Source organism: Opisthocomus hoazin, chromosome 9, assembly GCF_030867145.1.
Source record: "Opisthocomus hoazin isolate bOpiHoa1 chromosome 9, bOpiHoa1.hap1, whole genome shotgun sequence".
Taxonomy (NCBI): Eukaryota; Metazoa; Chordata; class Aves; order Opisthocomiformes; family Opisthocomidae; genus Opisthocomus; species Opisthocomus hoazin.
This window is the reverse complement of record NC_134422.1, coordinates 14680168-14700656: the sequence shown is the minus strand read 5'-3', so window position 1 is coordinate 14700656 and position 20489 is coordinate 14680168. Positions and strand designations below refer to the sequence as shown.

Here is a 20489-nt window from a genome sequence, read left to right as displayed (position 1 = left end):
ATACAGGTTTTTCGGGGGGAAAGCTGAAATAGGGGTCCTGTGTGCCTGGAGGTGCCTGAGGTGCCAGGCAGGGGTGGGATGCAGTCACTTTGTGTTGCAAACCCTGCCCTTCCAGCCTGAGCTCACCTTTGTTTTTTAAAGACCTGATGACGGGCCAGCAAGGGGAGAAACCGCCTCTGGTGCCTTCAGCAAGTTCGTTGCAGCCCAGAGTCCCACTTCCAGGGCTGGAGTTCCCTTTCCTGTAGCATGATCAGGGCTCAGTTTTGCCGCTCAGCCTCCCGCCAGCGATCCCTGCGCCTGCATCTCTCCAGCGCAGCCCTCCCCGAGCCCCTCGTGTCCCGGGCCGGGGTGCAGCGGGGTCCTAAGGGCATCGGGCCGGTGCGAGCGGTGCCGAAGCTGGCGCAGCCTTGGCACGCCAGCCAAGGCGCGGGGGGAAACGCAGGAGATGGGCGCGTTCTGCAAGCTGCTTTTTCCTCCCCGTGCCAAGCCGTCGCCTTCGGGCTGGCTCGTGTCCTGCCCGCGTCAGCTCCAAGTAAACGTTAAACCCTTCGTGGAGCTGTCAAAGGGAAGAGAGTTTGGGAGGGGAGGAAGGAAGGAACGGCAGAGCCTGGATGGCATTTTCCTGGGGCTCTCGCGCATCCCCAGGATACCTGCACGTGCCAGGAGGCCGTCGCGTGACTTGGAGAGTCACTGGTTTATTGCTGCCCGTTCCAGTTCAATTTCCTTCCCTCGTCAATCCTACATAAAGTCTGTACGTCACAGCGGCTCCCTCTGGATAACGCCCAAACAGACATGTCGGGCAGCAAAAGAAACACACGCTGCTGGCTTAAGACTGCGCTGCTCTGCACGTGCTCAGCCCCATTGCCGTCCTGAAGTCCTTTTCAAACATGCCACCTCCGAGTGGGCAATTCCCTGCTCTCGGGGGAGCAACCAAAGCCTGGGCAGCCCTGGAGGCTGGCTGAAGTGCCACGAGGTGACTGGGGTGTGCGGCAGCATGTTCCTTCAGAAAGGCGAGTTCTTTGTTCATTCTGAAAATGTAAATAAGTATTTTGAATTCATGAAACCTCAGAAAACGAGCACGCACTGATACGAAATGCAGCAGGCTTTATTGATATGGCAGCATACAGTCCTCTCTGTTTCCAAAGAAAGGGCACGGAAGGTCCAAATAACTCTCAAGTAGCTTTTTGCGAACTCATCTCTAATTTTCCTGTTGAATTCATGTGACAGCTGCTTGTGATGAGATGTATCTGTAAATACTCTCACATAAAATTCATTATTCTCATGAAACTTTTGAAAAGGCATCTTTTCAAATATTCACAAGTATAAATCACACTTTGCGTTACTTTCAAACATCAGCACCTTGTCCTACCAACGGCTGACCTTCAGTCAGAAGGCCAGTATCTTTGTAACTTTTATGGAAATAAATGCTTGAGACGCTGGACAACATTCTCTTTAAAAAAAAAAGCACTTTTTCTTTTCAACAAAGAAAAACCATACATGAACTCAGGATTTACTAGTATAGAGGGGAAATGTGTGACAACTACTGCATACGTTGACAAAACAGGGAGAGATGGAATTGGAAAAGCAGAAATCCCTTTGTGCCTAAAATCGGAGTTAGCCATCAGAACAGCTTATGTTTTGTGCTGCTCCTGTCAAGGCTTCCTCTTACTTTTCCCAAAGAAGAGTCAAAACCTTTTGATCCGGTGCTCAGTTGCTGTGCCCAGCGTTCGCGGGGCGACTGTTCTGCTCTCCCAGGCATGATGCACTTCCTGTGGTCTAATGCTGCATGTGATTTTCGGGGGGACTCGTGGTTTCTGTTCCCCAGCGTTAGATGCAATCCTTGAATATCTTCTAAATTCCACTTGCTAATTTGTGTTTGGGTTTCTTCTTTGTTATAGGCCATCTTGTGTTGCAAATATCTTGTCCAAAGAACGCTTTTTCAAGAAAACAAAACCTTAACAATGTTAGAAAATATTGCCATTAAGATTCATCAAATCCCTCAAACGTGACCGTAACGTGCACAAATTTGATTTAAACACAGTTTTGTGGGTGCGTATTTATTTCTTACCCCAGTGCAGAATGGGCAAGCTTTGGACCCGAAATGGCAGTTATGGAGCCAGCAGGGGTTACCTGTAGTTCTGATTTTTCAAGGCAGCGTCCGCCACTGCAGTCTGAAAGGCTGTTAACTGACCAGAGGAAAAAGTAACAAAAAGAGCAGCATTCCAACAAGCTCCACTCAGAAACTGCAACTTCCACGCAAGCTGCGACTTAAATACACATCGAGTTGTGTTCATATTGTAAAAAATCTGTTCCCAGCAAGCATGAGAAGGTTTAATCTCCCCAGCGTGCTGACAGGAAACTGAAGCCAGTTGCAAGCAGTTGGTTCACCACCTGCTGCCACCTGGGTGGAAATTTATCCTTTCACTTTGCAAGCAAAGGGATCACAATCTATCAAACTCCATTTGCCAGAAGGAGATCTCAGAGGAGCCGGACAATGGTTTTCCCCCTATGAGCAGCAGCACGTTGGTGTCGCTGCTGGCTTCAGCCACTGTGGTCGCGTGCTGACAGTTGGTTCCCTCCTCTTCTCCCACAGTCTGAGCAGCAGCAGAAGCCTCTTTTTCTGTGGAGACAAACAGACGGCGAGACTTGTCCTTTGACAAAGTGCTTGTTGCTCTGCTCGGGTCGCGTTCTGCCTCTGAAGTGGTCTGAAACGCACAGAAGCCCCCTGGCCTCAGGGGCAAGCTAAAGGTTTTCATTTCAATCGCGCTGCTTTCCTCGTTGCCGAGCGCTCGGTACGCAGGCTGTTGGCGGAAGTAGCTGCAAAAGCGAGTGTGCTTCGGGATGGCCACCAGTTGGTGACAGCCCTTCTGCTCACTCTTCCAGTGGCTGGGGAATGTATTGGTGAAGTCTGAGGTAGTCTGGAAATCAGCACCAATTCCTAAGATGCAGTGATACATTTTAGGAGAAAAGTTTGCCTTTGTAGCACTAGTAAGCTTCTTCCATGTCTGTGTATGGAAATGGTACTTCCAGAGGTCATCATTAGGACTGGAATTTGAAATCCCTCCACCAAAAACCAGCATAGAGTCTCTGAAGACTACTGAAGCATGACCTACCACTGGAGGAGGTCCTTGGCTAAATGCAAGAGAAACCAGCAGTTAAGGGGAGACCAACAAGAAACATACTCATTTTAGCCTCTATTTTAATTTTGACTCAAAAGAATGGCTGCTGAACAGCTGCACTGGGCCATCAAAATGACGCTGCCGACAGCTGCATCCACGCGTTGCCAACAGCTCTTCCAGGCAGAGCCAGCTTCCAGGGGTGGCAGCGGCGCTACGTCCTGATCTGAACAATTCCTACAGTCGCCAGAAGGGCAACATCTCCCTCTCTGCCTGCACGCGGTATCGAACGGTAAGGCTAATTCTCTCCTTCTGTGTTAACTGAGTGTAACAAATGGTGTAGTTTACCTTGTTCTGATGTTGGACCAGCTGCTGCTTAGGAAGTCCCACTTCCACAGGTCCTTCTGTTCACTCAGCCCCATCAGTCCTCCGAAGAGGTACATGCCTGTATGATAAACCACTGCTGAGTGGCCGTGCCGAGGTCCTGGGCCAGTGTTGTGAGATGGGGTGGAAACACACAACCATTTTCTTGTGTCTGAAAGCAAAATATTAACTTACAGATGTACCAAATTTGCCCTAGCATCTGAGAAGGGATTTATTTCAAGAACAAAGTAACTGTTCTGTTGGAGAATAGAGATTTCTGTGCTAAGCTTATTGCAATACAAGTAAACAGCTTAAATTCTGATACTGAAAAAAGTGCATTTAAAAAAATCAAGTTTTGAGATAACTCTTAATGAAAATGTCAGATGCTGCATGACAGATGCCATGGAAATGTTATTTACAGAGCAGTTTCTCCTAAGGCTTTGTTAATTCATTAACTCTGACACGGAAAGATAATTTCCTGGCTATAAGAGGGAAAAAATCAGTCAACAAAAACATTCCTTCATTAACGTCTGTGCTTATTCTCCTTGCGGGGGAATGAAGGATGAGATAAACCCATCATTCATTTCAAAACAGTGACTGAATGGCCACCAGATAACAAAAGCTGTCCATTTAGGGAGTCTCTGGGAATCATCTGGTTTGCAACCACCAGATTAGCAATGAATATGCTAATGAAACCATCTCCTGTCAGGTTTGGCTCCCCACGTCAGTTCTAGATTTGGGATTCAAAAGATGGCGTTAATAGGCTGAATTCAGGGTCTCTGCGGCATCTGAAAGTTTCTGGTAATCCCTGAAGAGCTCAGTGAACGGTGAACAAAACATTCTCCCTGATTTTCAGCTCTGAAACTGGCAAATACTGCAAAACATCTTCCAGTATAATACAGTCCGATTCATTTCAGCTAGGTATTAATTTAATTGACAGAATTCATAACTAAATGCTGCCAAACAGAAGCCAAAACTAGCTTACAACATTTCTACTGATAAGAATTTTCTTAACAGAGCAAGCCATGCTTTCCTGCAGCAGTCATCATTTTACTCGGGATCAAAACCTTATCACGCTTTTTAACTTGCCAAAATGGAAAGTCCAAAGCTCCTGTGAAATGCCTCTGATGCCAACGTATCCCCCGTAGATGTGCATGCTGGAGTGGTACACGACTGCACTGTGACCTTTTCTGTTAGTCGGTGCCGAGCTCTAGACCAGTTTATAATAAGACAAAAAAACTGTTAACAGACCGAATCATATCCGTCGCAACGTCTGTCTGGGGAATATGCCCAAGCAAGGAAAACCGTGGCTGTGGGCTCTGTTAAACTTCTCTGCAAATAGGGAGTAAACCCACCACTGAGGACTTGTAAGGATGCAAACACAAACCATTCTCAAACCTAAGCAACCCTCCCTTTTGAAGCCCACCACAGCATGACGTGCCTGCAGCCTCCCCGTCTCTGCGCGCCCAGCAGTGGCACTGCTCTCACAGCTGCTGCTAGGCACAGCTCCAGGACACGCTGTAAAGGTACCGCGTAACTCCCGGGGTGTAACGGGGGGATGCCAACATCAGGCACAGCCTTTCCATGCTTTGGTGTCTCTTCTCAATTACACGAAACCACTTACTCCTATATGTAATGAGGAGTTGATACATAATCCCATCATATTTGTTGTACATAAACAAAATTTCATCAACCATATAACACCTTCCCCCCCCCCCCAATGACCCTGCAGTCCCAAACTTTCTCTTGACTCCTTCACCAAGCACAGGTAACCACAGCAGTAACTGTCACATCTTAACATTTTTTTTTTTGTGCAATTTCATGGTGCAGTAACATTGTGAAGATGTTCAATACCAAAAAAGGAGTCATTCTTTACATGTAGTGATACAAAGCCAATCTCATAAGACATAAATGCTTCCACTGAGGTTTAATTTAGAAGCGGCAGTATCCTGGTGAGGCCACGTCTTCAGACTGAAGAAATGAAAAATGCTGTAGCGCTTCACATTTCAAAATTTATTAGTATGACTGCCAATCTGTGCTCACAACCCTACTTTTAAAAGCACGGGCTTCACGTACAGTTGCAATATTCCATTTAAAATTAGTTTGCCTGATAAGGATTTCAGAAAAACAGAAGTAGTCGTAGAGGAGAGGACTTAACTTCTTATATAGGACTTCAAATTTAAGAGCAGTATTTTTTAACACTGTTTTAAAGAAGGAAAAAGCCTTAGTTATTGAAAGTGCAAAGAAATAAAGTATAGCCACATGTCTCTGAAGAGATAAGATTGGAACTGTTTGGGGGAACATATTTCAAAGCAATCTGTTTAATCAACAAAGCAACAGGCATTTGATTCACACATTCCCCACTTCCTGGCTCCTTACCTCAGTCTCTGCTGGTACGTTACGGCACTCAGTCCATCTTGCAGAATCTAGGGGATTGTTTTAATAAAGCGCAGTTTATATTCCAGACCACAAGAGGACACTCCTCCAACATTAATTTTTCAAATTACAAATCTAATTTTCAAGTAAATCTCATCCTGGTGTTTTCCACTGACAAAGATGAAGAAATCTGCTTCCCACTAAGGCAGCAGTACCAAGGGACTTCCAGGAGACATCGTTGAAATAGTTTTCCTGTATCCTTATCTGATATCGCATCACAGAGATACCATACTGCATTCCCTGTTTCCTGAGGCTAAATTTCCTAATGCAGAAATAGTCTGTGATTTTCAGCATTTTCTGAACTTGCAGAATCCCCAGATTTACCAAGGGATGTATGGCTCCTTCTATGTATTATGTAAATCTGATGACAACAGCCTTATTTTTCTTCTTCCTTTTCACAGATCCCTTAAAAATAGTCCTCAAATAACAGTCAAAAATCACTGATCTGAGATCAACAGGAAGGAGCGGAAATATCAGGTAGCCAGCATCAGAGGTAGAATGAGAAAGCAGTGGAAGCTCACATTACTGAAAGCTATACTTGCCACGAAAGATGTGAAATAATGACCATGAAAAAAATAGACACACAATAAATTTTGAATAACTCATTCCCAATTTTCACTGAAAAATACTGTGAGTAATAAGATGCTTTCTCCAGCGAAATATTTTCTATCCGAGGATCTCTGTGCTTTCAGCAGGCGAGTATTTCAAATAGCGAAAACAAAGAAAAGATTAAAAAAAACCCCGTTGACTTAGGGTTACATAGTGAAGCAGCAAAAGAGGCCAGGAAACTTAAATCTTAGTCTTGCCACAAGATTTACCAGCTCAGAAAGAAATCAATCTCTCTCTCTCCCCCTTCCATCTGACATCAAAATAAGCAGCCATTACTATACATAGTATTTCCAAAGGGAGCATATATAGTGTATGGCATTGCTATTAACTTCAAGTGTTGCACTGCTTTTATCAGAATACACACTTAAGAGATCCCAAATGTTTGTTCTTCGGAAAAAAACAACCCTGTGTTATGAAATGCTGATGTTAATGAATTCTTATTTCATTATACTTCTTTTTTCCTATTCCATCATTGCTGCTGCCAGCTTAGGCATTTCTTCAGTAAAAATACAAAACGAGATATACTTTACTGATCTACTTTCTTCCATAATAAAACAAAGAGGGTTTTTTTTTTTAAAAAAAAAAAAGTATGTAACATAAAGAAAAAACTTTAAATATTACATGTAATAATTATTTGGTTTTATGACTAAATAGAAAGCTTCGGGGGCGGGAGGAGGGAAGGAATGGAAGTTCTGAGACCTTAAAATACATAACACTTTCCCACAAAATACTTTCTAATTAAAGTAACAACTGACTCTTTGATGGCCTAACAGCCTAATTTTAGGGGGGAAGTAGGGACATGGTTTTACAGACATTATTTCTTGTACAGCCTAGAGAAGGCTCTGTTACAAGCAGCAGAAAACAGTTTGATTCTTACTATTTATCAGTACCTACGGACTTGGAATGTCCCCTGGAAAGACTGGCTATTGTGTATCATACCAATGTCGTATATCCAGAGAGGAGTTTTTGCTTGTGTGAAAGCAGAATCCACCATCCCACCAAAAATATACAGGGTGCCCTGTGAAATGCAAAAATATTTGTCACTTACAGGTAGGCATACAGCATAAAAATAATTTTTAAAACAATTCTTAAAAGAAAAGGCTGCGATGACCAAAATATAATTAAGAATAATGCCTATGATGATCTATTAACAATTCAAGAGGCAATCACAAAAAGCCACCAATTTTTAATCACGTCTGTATCCACTCCCAGTAGGAAACCCTGATGAACTTTGGGCTGCTTTAACGGGGACGGCATTCCAGAACCCCTCGCTGCCTCGATCATTGGGGACAGCTCGAGGGATGTGGATCTGGAGCTCTCAGAGGCATCGCTCAGGTAATATTAGATTCTGTGTGTTTATAGAAAGATTTCATTGTATTGCAGCTCCTGATACCCTGTCTTCCCCTCATAAGCAAAGCTGTAATTCTTATTTGCCTTCACTCCCCCGTCCCTCTTCTATGCAAGTTCTTAAATGAATGTTTTTATGCTGTAGCTTATCATGCAAATGAATTCTGAGCAACTGTTACAACTATACAACTAAGTCAAAGAATGTGCTGCCAAGGTCTTTATTTTCTATTACTATTATGTACAGAGCATTGACTGAGGAAATCCGGGAGATGCACACTGCTGCAAAGCTAAAATACTGCTGCTTTATTCAGAAAGATTCCAAAACATTGGTACAGCTACATCCAGAATGGCACTGACATGAAGTATTTTCTGGGTATAGTATTTCAGTACATAATAATCTGTGGCGGTTTATTTCATTGCATAACAGGAAATAAAATGTTAGGATATAGACAATATAAATCTCAGTCTACTACCTTATAAGCCACCATTGAATGTTCTTCCAGTTCTTCTGGACCATCTCTTGAGCAATCCAGCATTTCCCATTCATTTTTCACTACAAACCAAAGCTGAAGTTAAAACAGCGATGCTCTCAGCTCATAAACATTAGGGAAAAGGAGAAAAGATCGGCTTTGAATTTGGCTGTGCTGCCAGAGCAAATGGGGGAAAATGAAGCATTTTGTCATCTTTCCTCTCTGTTAGTTCAGCAGACTGAGGCACTTCCCCCAAAATTAAATATGTGCATTTTTCTATTTAGGAAGCTTAAATGTAATAGAAATTGATCTTGTTACTGCTTTTATTTTAATGCTATACTGTTACCAACATCAAAACCCAACTATTCCACAAGCATGACCCCCAGCACAATTCTATGTTTTATTCAAGTAATAACAATTGAAGAGGGAACACTATACATTAAGTCAAAAAATACAAAGTGTCATACCTGATAATGCATTATTAATAAAATCTTCCAAGGTATTTTATCCATGTGTGCCCGTTGTGCACTTTTACTTGCATAAACTAGTCCCATGTTAGAGAGTCAAGAAAGCTATGTCTTCGATATCCCTTGAACTAGGATATTTTAAATGACTCAGTATTTCTGGTCAAAAAACAAACTAACCCCCAAAAAACCACACACCATTTACCCAGTGAATAAAATGCAGTTTATCCATCATTTTGATGGAGAGATTTAAATGGCGATAATGTGTTAGCTACTGAGTATCCCAATCCCAATTTCATGATGGCTGGATGCAGAATCTCTTTAATCCTGACAAACAAGTGAAGGGGCAAACTTACCTATATTGTATCGCCAAAAATCCCTAAGACTGGTGGTGTTCCGCCCTCCATAGAGATAAACAAATCCTCTGCAAATAATGGAAGCGTGTTTGTATCGATCGCAGGGCGAGGGCTTCTTCTGGGGTGCACATTTCCAGTTGCAGTGTGCAGTTTTTCCTTTCATGCTGACAACTAGAATTGTATCCAAATATCAACTGCAAAGGACAGCCATGTCAGGGCAGGGTCCCAAAACATCAGGGACAGGGGCTTTTTCTGTAAAAACAGAAAAAAAATAGTTTCACATTAAAAAAAAAAAAAAAAAGGAAAAAAAAGAAGATAGAAAAAAAAAGTGTCTCTGCCTTACAATACAAAATTACTGTGTTTTGTTCTCGTTCCCATCAAAAGCAACCTGACAGTTTTGGCCATCGGTGATGATACGCTAACTAAGGAAAGCATTTGCAATGCTGACTCTGAGTCTGGAATCAGCGAGACTGGGACAGGAACATTCCTGGAGCTGAAAGTTTTCCAAAGAATGCTGGGGAGCTGAAGTGATAAACCTCAATACTCCAAGTTTGCAATATGGTAGAAACCAAGGCTTGGTCTTTTTTCACTACAAAAAAGTACTTAAAACACACCTGTACTTAACGTTCAGAAAGAGTGAATATTACAGATGAAAGTAATGCATTAGCAGTTGTCCAGAATTTGTTTAGACTTTCATCTGTAAACCAGCTGAAATTAGGATCCATTTGGGGAAAAATGACACTATCCTTCCCTTTGCCACAAGATGTCACTGTGTTCTGCAAAGACAGAAGTACCAGGACCAACATTCGCCTGTTAATCCTCTTCAAGATGTATCATGACCAGTGTTTTGAAGTAGATTTTTTAATGAAGCACTAAAAAAAAAAAAAAACAACCCACTAAAAAAATCAGCATTAGGCCACATTCTGGGATTTGCGTTGGCAACATGCCTGAGGTGACACATGTCACCAACTGAGGTGACAAAGGCTCCCAGTTCCAAATTTTTCCATGGAGACATTTCATTACAGCTGTTGGCCGTGGCCTTCCTGAGCAAAGCCGTGACAAGGCTGAAAATCTTCCCTCTGTCTCTTCAGAAAGGGGCTGAGAGTAACGGAGCTTTTACGAAGCCCGGCCGCTCCACATCACCAGCCACAGGGCAGGCAGGCACCCGGGCCGTTCACCAACTCCAGCGCATCGGGGTCCGCAGCCTGCGTCTGGCTAGGGGGTTTCACACAGCAGCCGCTGCGCAGTGCTCAAAGGCTGTTGTCTTTGGAGAGACGCCTGCGATTAAAAGCTTCGATTTCCCAGGTTCATTCCTAGGGACACTGCGTAAAAGCAGCAATGCTGCTGTCAGATCAGAAACCGCTTCCAGGTTAAGTTTGAAATGTAAATTGTTTCCCCGCAAACACTTATTAAAGCTTTCTTTAGGCCAGAACAGTTACTTAGAAACACACCGATGACCAGTTCAGATTAAACAAAGGCTTCTCCCTCAGATCTACATGCAGGTATTTTTACTATTTGCATTGCCACTGTGTAACTTAAGACATAGGAACTCTGCCCTGAAGTTCACCGTATAAAACTAGATTGAGCCACATATGTGCCAGCAAAGGTGAGCACGAGCACTGCTCACCCTGTGCACAGCTGACTGCAGGATAAGGGGTACGTGCAGAGAGACTGCAAAGCATCTAGATCTCTATCGCAAATTTCCGTGTTATAAAAAGGAAAGGCCAAGGTTCCCTTGGATTCAATGATCAACGAGCAGTTAACCACAGAAGAAAAAAATTATTATAAAAGATTTCTGTAAAACCAGCTTACATGTCCATAAACATGCTGAGCAATAGTGCCCAGCTACGTAACCCTTTATTCAATCATTTTTCTACGTACTTCTATAATAAGTCTTCCTTTTTATTTTTCTCTCGGAATCCTACATGTCTTCTGTTTCACTGCCACACTAGAAGCAACACTTTAGTTTCCCAGAGTTTTCAGTATTCTGCCTCTGTGCCAACATCCCTTGTTTGGCGAAGTTTATATACGAAGCAGCACAAACGCCTACCCCCTCCTTCAGATGCTTTCTCCTGTGTTCAAGGATTCCCTTGGTTTTGCAGGCCTGGATTTGTCCACGGGAAATTCACGAGCTGTCCTGCTCTCCACCTGTGAACAGCGAGACCCCTCATTGTCCCTGCGTGCCACCTCCTTCCTCGAGGCTCCAGCAATGAGCCCTGGCAGATCAGCTGCAGCGCGACGGCTCTGGTTTGCAGCTCCACCAGGCGCAGGGGCAAGGTGCGTATCCCAAACTCAGTCGCCCCAGTCCACAGCCTGCTGCGCGTAGCGGCCGGTCCCTACTGTAGGAAGTACCTGTCAGCAGAGGGCCGATGTCAAACCTGGGAGGAAAGAAAGCCTTTACACCTTAAATTACCTTTTAAGCAGACAGACTAACTGGAGTGATGCGGAGATGCTGAAGCTCTGGAGCTGAGTCTGCAGAGCTAACTCAGGTGTAGGTGTCTTCACGCACTCGCTGAGTGCTGCTTTAAAAGCCAGCTCATGCCCAGAATAGCGGTAGCCTCCTATACTGGTAGAAAATGATGACTAGTACTTGCTCCACTCCCTGCTTAAAATCAGACTGGCTCCCTCAAGCTTGTGCTGAGCTGGTGACAGAAAGCCTCGCTGACATCGGGCCAGTACCATGCATGGTGTAAAGTGCTTTTTGTAGCATGCGTATTATCCCAGGTCCTTGCGTCTTCTGGGGTATCGCCAGTGCTACCGCCCTGAAAACACCAAGGGAACTGCAGCCCAAGCACCCCTCTGGTATTACTGACCTCTCTCTCTGTAAAACTAGGACACAGCCTTATAAAATATGAACAGCTTAACTGTTACTTCGATTCCTGAAATCAGAACAACTACAATGAGACAGCAGGCTACAGTGAGGTGCTTCAGGTATTAAATATTCTATTTGCAAAAGGTGTAAGTCTGTATTTTCACTGTATCTGGAATTTGTACTTATTGCTGTTTATTCCCAAAGGAAGTGAGCCCAGGAATTGTTTACGAGGTGAATCCTTACTGCATCCCTCTCTGCAGGTGCTTACAGAAAAGTCCGGGGGAGTTGCATGTAATTTAAGAAAAAACAAAAATTACAGTAAAACAAGCTACAGAAGATATATTCATATTTCATCCTCATATATATACTTCATATTCATACGTAATGCACATATATCTAATTTAATTTATCATCCAATTTCTCTCTAAAATTAACCATTTGTAAGACTGGAATAGGGACAGTGACAAAAACGTGCTACAGAATCTCTTGCAGCATATTCTGGCAAGACTAGCTATTCAATTGTATTAATCTTTTTTAATGCAAACCAGTATTGTAAGCTATTGCTGTCAAAGACTGAAGTATAGTCTTTTTATATTTTGTCTGAAAGAATATGAGATTGGCAGCATTTACAAAGGTGTGTGTTTCTCTTTTCCAGGGGAATTAGCAGCTATGAAATATGTCTAAGTCCATAATACTTGGCAGCATGCTATTGAGAAGGAAAAAGCAGCTGAAGTCATGAAACACGGATTCTCTCCCTACCTCTGCCAAAGCTTCATGTAACCATGGCCCGTTCATCTATTTACCTCCACAGCTAAACAGGGACAAAGACACCTCCTTAGTGAAACACTTCAAGTTTGCTGATGCAGTGCCATGTGAGAGTGCCAAGGTATTACTACTACTGATATAATTTAATGTGAAAAAGGTGATAGGTCTCTGCTATTAGTACTTTGTAAAGGTAAAATAGGCTTGTCCCCTTGAGTTTTGTTTGTTTTTTCCCCAGCTATAAAACTGGTTATTCCTCTTCCTACATATTTCTGTTTGTTATTCTTCCTACAAACCTTGCCTCCTATTACACAAACATCCACAGAAGACGACAGCCCTCACTGCATACAGTAGATTAGCAACAAAATCCCGTCCATTTGTTTACCTGTCCCTGCTGAACTGTGCAAGGCAGGCGAGCAGGATGGGATAACAAAAGGCCGATGTGGGATTAAGTGAATGGGTGTCTCCTCCCAGTCACACCTTCTGAGCACCAGCTGACCCTTGTGAATCACGGCCCTTCACGTTCTCAGCATAAAGCTTTCTTGGAGGCAGACCTACAATCATTTAAACAGATCACTTAACAAGCTGCTTCATTTCAGAGTTGGGAAAAAAAACACGTTCAAAGCTGATCTTGAGTCTTGCCTTTCATCCCTGGTATTTTACATTTTAAACTTGACTCCTGGATTGCCTTTCTACAGAACCAGACTCATCAAAGTTCATCTACTACATACCTTAACAGTCCCGTTTCCAAAGAAACATTGCTGCTCTTCTGACTACAATGTCACTGAGCAACATCCTCTGTGTCATGCCACACTGACCTCATCTTCAACTCGGGACAAGCAAGACCAATTATCCAATAGGAAGTTCTAACTTCAGCAGAATTTCCAAAAACAATTACCCAAAAAGACAACTCAGAACATTTTGATCCAACTTTTTTTTTTTTTTTCCCAAAACAGCTGTAGCACACAAAAAAAATGGCTGCGGCTCTCCAAACTCTGCTGCCATTTGGTCCTAAAAATAGCCCCTGTGCAATCAATCCCAATTGTTAAACGGCTGGAGGAGCTGTGAGACGAGGACCTAAAGAGCTGCAATTAGCGTGGTAACTATAGCACAGAGTCCTTATCAATTAATGGCGCCACACTACTGTTTCGTAATACAAATAATTCAGGAAATGTAGAAAGACGGGAATTACTTCAGGAAATGTAGTTTATATGTTCATTATATAATTATTTATATTTCTGTTAGATGTGGTTTCTCAGACAAATGATTTATTTGTTTAAAGTATTACTTAAATAGATCTTCATTAAATCTTTTTTCCTACCTCGGTCCCCTGATTCATTTCCATCTGTTTTCAATGTACTCAGAGAAGTTGCAGATTTAAGAGGACTGAGCCTTTTGAAATATAATGAGATATGAAACCACTCACATCGGGGGAAAAAAGTAGGAAATCTTTTCTTTTTTTGGTTTGTTCTGTTAATGACTCAGTCTTCTGAGCTCAGCCCTTGAACCTTTACGTGCAGAACACTGTATTTTCTTAGGCAACTTGGATGTTTTACTGCTCTTCAAAAATAATAACAGAACATCCCAATTCTACTTCTCTTCCAAACTTTGCTTTAGTGGTGGTTTTATTGTCATGTGTGTTCCAAAGCGACTGCCTGCCTGAACATGGAGAAAACTTTGACCAAAGACTTGCAAGGCAGTTACAAATTAGCAGTTTTGACAACAAACCCACTTTGTTTATAACAGTTTAGAGGGCAGGGCTTTTTTCAGTGTATCACATTTACTTGCAATGCTTTACTATGTGTGACAGATTTTCAGTAGCCTCAGGTTTGCTATTTTATTATTTCCTAAATTCAGGTTGTTATGAACTGTTTCTAGAGTGGGTTTTTGGGGGTGTTTTTTTGCTTGTTTGTTTGTTTTCAAAATACAGGAATTGATTTTCAGAGATGCTCACCCTCAGAATTTCAACCTGAAAGTCCACAATGGCTATGGGAATATAGAGTATACGTAATATTTCTGCATTATTAGAAATCTGAATTGAAGGGCCTTGTTTTGCTACGTGTTGTGAAACATGCAGTTACTACATGACTGAGCTTACTACTGAAGTAGTCAAGACAAAAGGAAGGAGATGAAAAATGTCGTTTGTTCTTACAGGGGAAGCTGAAGGACAGAGAGAGGATTTGTAAAATGACAAATCAAACCTGCGGACACAGCTCCATCCTGATTTCAGGGTTCAGAAAAATGACAGGTACTTTCAAGTGAAACAATAACGCCTCTATTGTCTCTATAAAGCTTAGCACAGACATACTGAAAATTTACAGAAAATCTGAAAGACTTCGTATTAAATAAATCTTATTCAAATTTTAACAAGTTTAGGGTAGTATTCTTAAACATTACCATTATATTTCAGTGCTTCAGAATGCCTTCTGTAGTGAACAAGTATTTCAAAGGAGATAACTCTTCTAAAAGCCACGTATAATTACAGTTTCTATATATTGTAGGCCTATATGTGCAACTACTACTTCTGGAGCGTGCACCGAGGGCACTGGCACCTTTACTGCAAAACAGATGAGAGCATCGCGAATCTCTCCTTGTGAACAGCTGTCTGCCTGTCTCTGGACCTCTGCAGGTAAGGTATTGCATTCCTTTAATTCAGATTGCATTAATATTAAAGCTCTAATTTCAAAATTTCAAAATAAAGGTATATGCTTGCACATAATTGCAAAATTAAATTTTGCAAATTGACAGTATTAGTGTACTCTGGTTTTTTTCTACAAGCTTTCAACCAGAAAATAAATCCTTTATGTTCATGACTGTGTAGCACTACCACATCTCTATTACAAAGTGACCTCTTAAGTAGTATTAAATATAAGAATTTATTAAATAAAGAAGTATAAATATATCTAGTTGTATCTTCTGTGTGCTAGGTATATTTCTCATTTTTAAGTACACAAATACAACTTGGTTTAGAGTAACACAGTAAATATTTAATCTATTTCCCAAATATGGTGGAGGGGGTGGTATCTGGAAAAAAGAAATTCGGTACTTAAGATATTTCTGGGATTGTTACATCTTTATATACACCTCTAATATATGAATCAGGAAATTACCTGTGCCACTGCACTGAAATAAGTTTTACGGTACAGACAAAAAATAAATGCATCTATACTACTTTACTTTCATGGCTTATTTTCACTAGTAAATTAAAATTTCAGTCCTTTCATTTTGTTTAGGGTTTTGGGGTTTCTTTGGGTTTGGGGGTGTTTTTTTTTTTTTAAGAAGAACAGGCTTTTTTATAAATAAAAAATAGAATATATAGTTTTGAGTAGTAGATCTCCCCAGGTAAACTGTTCATTATGATTTCCAGCAATTAACCATTTGACTGCAACTCAATTTTGAATGAAGTTTCTGAGAAAGGGCTTGCCAACATACACATCTGTAGGTGGCACAAGTACAGCGTGTTATGGACATATAAATCCAGTGCACCAGCCATGCCTGATCAAATGTTTATGCTGATAATCAGTGTGCGTACGGGTTTTATTTTTGGTCCTTAATATTTACTTGAGAAATCTAATCTGCTTTTCAAATCTTAATTAGGGTCTTGGTGGCTCCATCCATAGGCGTGTCAAGAGCTCAGCCTCTGTTGTGGTCTCACAATATAACTGGGATAGACGCTCTGACTGTAAAGTGTCACTGCAGCAAGATGGCCCTTCAGATGTCAGCTGAGACAAACAGGTAATTTTTCAAGTTCTAGATACGGCCAAGCGACAAAATACAGTTCCTGGTCCTCACACTTTAAAAGAAATGAGAAACCACACTTTAAAAGAAATGAGAAACACCCGCCATGTTCACAGGGCAGTCTAAGATGTATTTAGCCTCTTACCCTTTCCTTGGAATTTGTACTGTCACCACTGGAAACAGGCCATTTCAATACGTGGGTCATCACCCCTTCCTCCCGGAAACAGCAGTTTTCAATGTTCGAAGAAGGAACCATTTGGGGATTTCACAAAAACTTACTAGTTGGATTCTTTCAAGATACAGTAGGTAGGTGCCCTGGAGATTCAATGTGATAAAGCTGTGCCTAGGTGTGACTGAATGCATCTTCTTGACAGCTCGTGACCTGCTGCTGAAGCAACTTCAAAATACTTCACTTCCTAAGGGAGACCCTACTTGCGCTAATTCACAAAATCTTCTAGGTTAGGAAGAAAGACTCTGGCTGGCAAAGGAATCGGTGGCTGCCCAGTCTGCCTGCTCTCCTCAGGCACGAATTAAGAGTACTGTAGTATATACTTGACAGCTTAGAGTAGATCAGTGAAAAGCTATTATCTTCCATAAAAAAAAAGTATGCAATGAATTTTACTTGTTTGCTCTTTATATTCCCTGACTGAGGAAAAGGAGCATCTAATAAAGCACTCAAGCACAATTACAACTTAATGCCACACTTCATGGAAGATAGACAGTGTGTTTTTCTTGTCCCCAAGACATTTTGCCCTTAAGACAAACATAGAGCCCTGGGGTAGAGAAGACACAGGAGGTTACGAGAATAGCAGAAGCTGTAGCTTGAAGAAATATGAGGGAGGAAAGAGAGGGCATTTGGCAATGAGAATAATAAAGTGTTCCAGCTGGCAACTATTAAAACATCCAGATATCATGTTAGAATCAGTATGAATTTAGATTACACAGTATGGGAGAAGTCACGAGAGACCTGCGTGAGAAAGAATCAGATGGCACAACTGGAAAGACTGCCAGTAACGACTGGAGGAAAAAATGAGAACAAAAAGGATTTTTGATGGGGAAGATGAATTTGCAGTCAGGTGAAAAAAATGGTTGCATAAAAACAGATGATACAATTGCATAGCTGGAATAGACTGCCTAGAGAGGAATTTTAGTCTGGCAAGGAAAACAGAGGTGTCAGGCGGGCAAACAGTCGTAATGACCGTGGCGGTTCACAATGACCTTGATGCCAACAGTCACTGGGCTGCACCAGCAAATGGAAGAAATACAAACCCACAGAATTTCAATATATAAAGGAGACAGAAAGCATATGAGTAACTTTACACATACACATTGTCGCTCCAAATTCAAATGGAATTACTCATGTGAATAAAACCAGTGATACGCATGAGCCTGCACAATGTAGCCTAGATACCAGAGCAAAAGAAGGACCAGCTCTTTTGTCAGAAGCCTGAAAAAATGTTTCGCAAGCTGTTTTCATATTCAGACTCCCAATGACAGGGTCCATTTTTGACTGGAGCCCGACTCTCTGAAAAAAAGCTCGCTCACAGCTAACGTGATCCAGTATTCATCCCAAGCCAGGGGCACTCTGGCTTGGGTTTTGGATGGTTGCATTGCTTTGTCTTTTGCTCGGCAGAAGGCATTTTGTTGCTTTACGCTCTTTGATCGTGGAAAAGGGAACGAGCAAAAAGGCGGGTGGTGAATCTCCTCGCTTGGAAGCGAGGAGACAAGAGCCCTGGCTGGCCCTACCGCAGCCCTCCTGCGCAGCGTCGCCGCAGCCGCGGGTCCCCTTTCCCCGCTGGCGCCGCTTTCTTCCTTCCGCGCCCTTCGTTTCGCTTCGTACCTTCGGGCGAAAGCAGCCGTTATCGTACGGCCGTGTGCGGTCGTACGCAGTGCCGCTGCCGGGCAGGGCCCCGCCACCGCCCCTCTGCTCCCCGCCTCGGCGGGCACCGGGCCGGGGCCCCCCGCCCCTGCGCCCAGGCCCCGGGCAGGCCTCGCCTCCGCGCTGCGGGCGCTGCCGATCGCCGCCTCCCCTCAGGGGGGGACACCCCCCATCCCGGGCACCGACCGGGCCCCGAGGGGAGGGATGGGATGGGTGGGATCCCCGCGGGCGGCCCGCGCCGCAGCGGGAGCCAAGGCCGCCGGGCACGGCGTGAGGCGAGGGGCGCTGCCGCGTGGGGGGGGGGCAGGCCTGTCCCGCTCGGCCGCCAACACCCGGGAGCCAAACCCCCTCCCTCGGGCGGCACCGGGAGCCCCCGCCCGCCTCCGCCCCCTCCCCGGGCTCCCTCTCACCTCCCGAGGCGGCCGGGCGGCCGGGAGGCGCGGCTCCTGCCCCGAGCCTGCGCGGCGGAGGCAGCGCGGAGGGTGGGAGCGGCTGGGTTCGCCCCGCCGGCCCCTCGGGCGGGTGCGGACGGGCTCCGGGCAGGGCCGGCCCCGCCCGCCTGCGGGGTCCCGGGGCGAGAGAGGTGTGGCGGGCCCGCCTGCCGCCGCGGCACGGCCCCGTTACCCCTGAGGAACGCGCGGAATCCTCAGCCTGGCCCGAACGCGGCCAGGAAGAAGCTTTTACCCCTGCGGTTGGCGGGGCGGGGGAGCGCGGAGGGCGGCTGGCTGCCTCCGCGCCCCGCTCCCAGCCCGGCGTTCAGCCCGGAGACCCCTCGCCTGTCGCTGCCCTCGGAGCCGCGGCCCCGGTACTGGCTCGGGGCTGTGCCCCGGGCTCCCCGGTGCTGGCGGGGGGGCCGTGCCCCGGGCTCCCCGCTCGCCCGCGGCTCCCCCGGCGCTGGCCGTTTGCGCCTGGGCAGCCGGGCAGGGTTTGGTGGAGCGGCCGGCGGTGAACCCCCCCGCCCAGCCGTGCCCCTGTTGCCCAGGCGGACGCGTTTTCCTGCCTGGGGTGGAGGCCGCTGCTTTGTCCTGAGCGTTGTTCCTGAAAAAAGGAAAAGCGCAATTGTTTTTTCAAGTCCCTGTAAGCGGAGGCCGGTCGATACACCCAGTCCGTGGCAATGCAAAGCCTGCGGCCTGGGCTGCAGCCATCATCATCCGAATACCTTCAACTGTAACGTATTACGCATAGCCTGCCCGAGTGCGGCAGCGATACAGGCTGCTGAATTGTTCATGTTAGCACTTCAGGTGTTGCTGAGAGGCCGGTCCAGAACTACGGCGCAGAACTTTCCCCAGACCCTCTTAATTGCCTTTTGCTAGGAATTAAAAAAAACACAAACCAAACCCCAAACCAAACCCACGCGTTTTTCATAAAAAGAACTCTGAGATCATTAGCTAACATTTGGAAGTCCCTCAAATTAACATGCGTGAAGGACCGTGGCCAAACTCCCACCGGCTCCCATAAAAGCCGTAATCAGTCCTTCAAGCAAGCTTCTCTACAAAATAACACCCAGAAGCCCCTGCAGAAGGGATTGCCAATCTCGCCATCTGACGAGATTAAAAACAGCAGTAACAACGTGATAATTGACAGGAGAAACTTCCCTGACAAGGAATGAATCAGTGTTTATTTTTAGCCTTTCCCAAAGGCTTTATTTAAACAAAAGATAAACTAATTATTTCCGTCATTATATTGTCCGCGCTAGAAACAGGAGGTGGTCCCTATGTATCTGCAGGGAGCGCTTGGTTTTGGCTCGTCCTTTGAGGTCCACACCCTGGACAGACGCGATTGTGCCCACTGTCCTTTCATTTCTAGTCCAATCAATCTGAAAAGTATCAAGCCTTCACTAAATTTAGACACCCTCCCAATCGATATTTTTTCTTTCCTAAATAGCAAGCCTCAAAAAAGGTTTCAGATAATGTAAATTGTGATTTTCTCTGCATCCCACCTTTGCTCCAAAGCTCTGCTTGGACAAGAAGTCAGTGTTAAGCCTGTCACTGCCCACTGCAGCCTTCTGCAGTGACCGAGCACTCGCGTTCCAAGTAGATAAGGTAGCACTGCATGTGCGCAGGAGCCAGCAAGAAAATCTCACCTAAGAGAAGGCAGCTCACTGGAGAAAAGACTGGCAAAAGATTTGCCCCGTTTT

General features: G+C 44.4%; 1 protein-coding gene across 7 annotated transcripts; it reads right to left on the bottom strand.

Annotated features, from left to right (window-relative positions):
• Nucleotides 1-1103: 1103 nt before the first annotated feature.
• Nucleotides 1104-18849, bottom strand: LOC142362402 (host cell factor 2-like). 7 transcript variants are annotated; one of them, XM_075430652.1, is made up of 10 exons: nt 16619-18313; nt 13121-13289; nt 11212-11309; nt 9162-9413; nt 8345-8424; nt 7464-7542; nt 5859-5905; nt 4569-4689; nt 3465-3651; nt 1104-3132 (listed from the first exon to the last, which is right to left on the bottom strand). In XM_075430652.1, exons 4-10 carry the CDS (start codon nt 9322-9324, stop codon nt 2442-2444), a joined length of 1368 nt encoding a protein of 455 aa, XP_075286767.1. In that variant the 5' UTR covers nt 9325-9413; nt 11212-11309; nt 13121-13289; nt 16619-18313; the 3' UTR covers nt 1104-2441. The 7 variants fall into 7 exon arrangements, with proteins under 7 accessions (XP_075286767.1, XP_075286770.1, XP_075286766.1 ...); XM_075430655.1 differs by lacking the exons at nt 13121-13289; nt 16619-18313 and adding an exon at nt 18763-18811; XM_075430651.1 differs by lacking the exons at nt 13121-13289; nt 16619-18313 and adding an exon at nt 18763-18784 and having other exon boundaries at nt 11212-11539.
• Nucleotides 18850-20489: the final 1640 nt, after the last annotated feature.

Bases quoted from the DNA above. Each gene is read 5' to 3' on its own strand.
- LOC142362402 (XM_075430657.1), bottom strand. From the start codon at position 9,324: ATGAAAGGAAAAACTGCACACTGCAACTGGAAATGTGCACCCCAGAAG. The intron at 3,652-4,568 runs GCAAGTTAAAAA...TTTTGCTTTCAG, and splicing joins GCTTTGGACTTTCCATTTTG to ACACAAGAAAATGGTTGTGT. The intron at 3,133-3,464 runs GTAAACTACACC...TCTTGCATTTAG, and splicing joins TGGTCCAACATCAGAACAAG to CCAAGGACCTCCTCCAGTGG.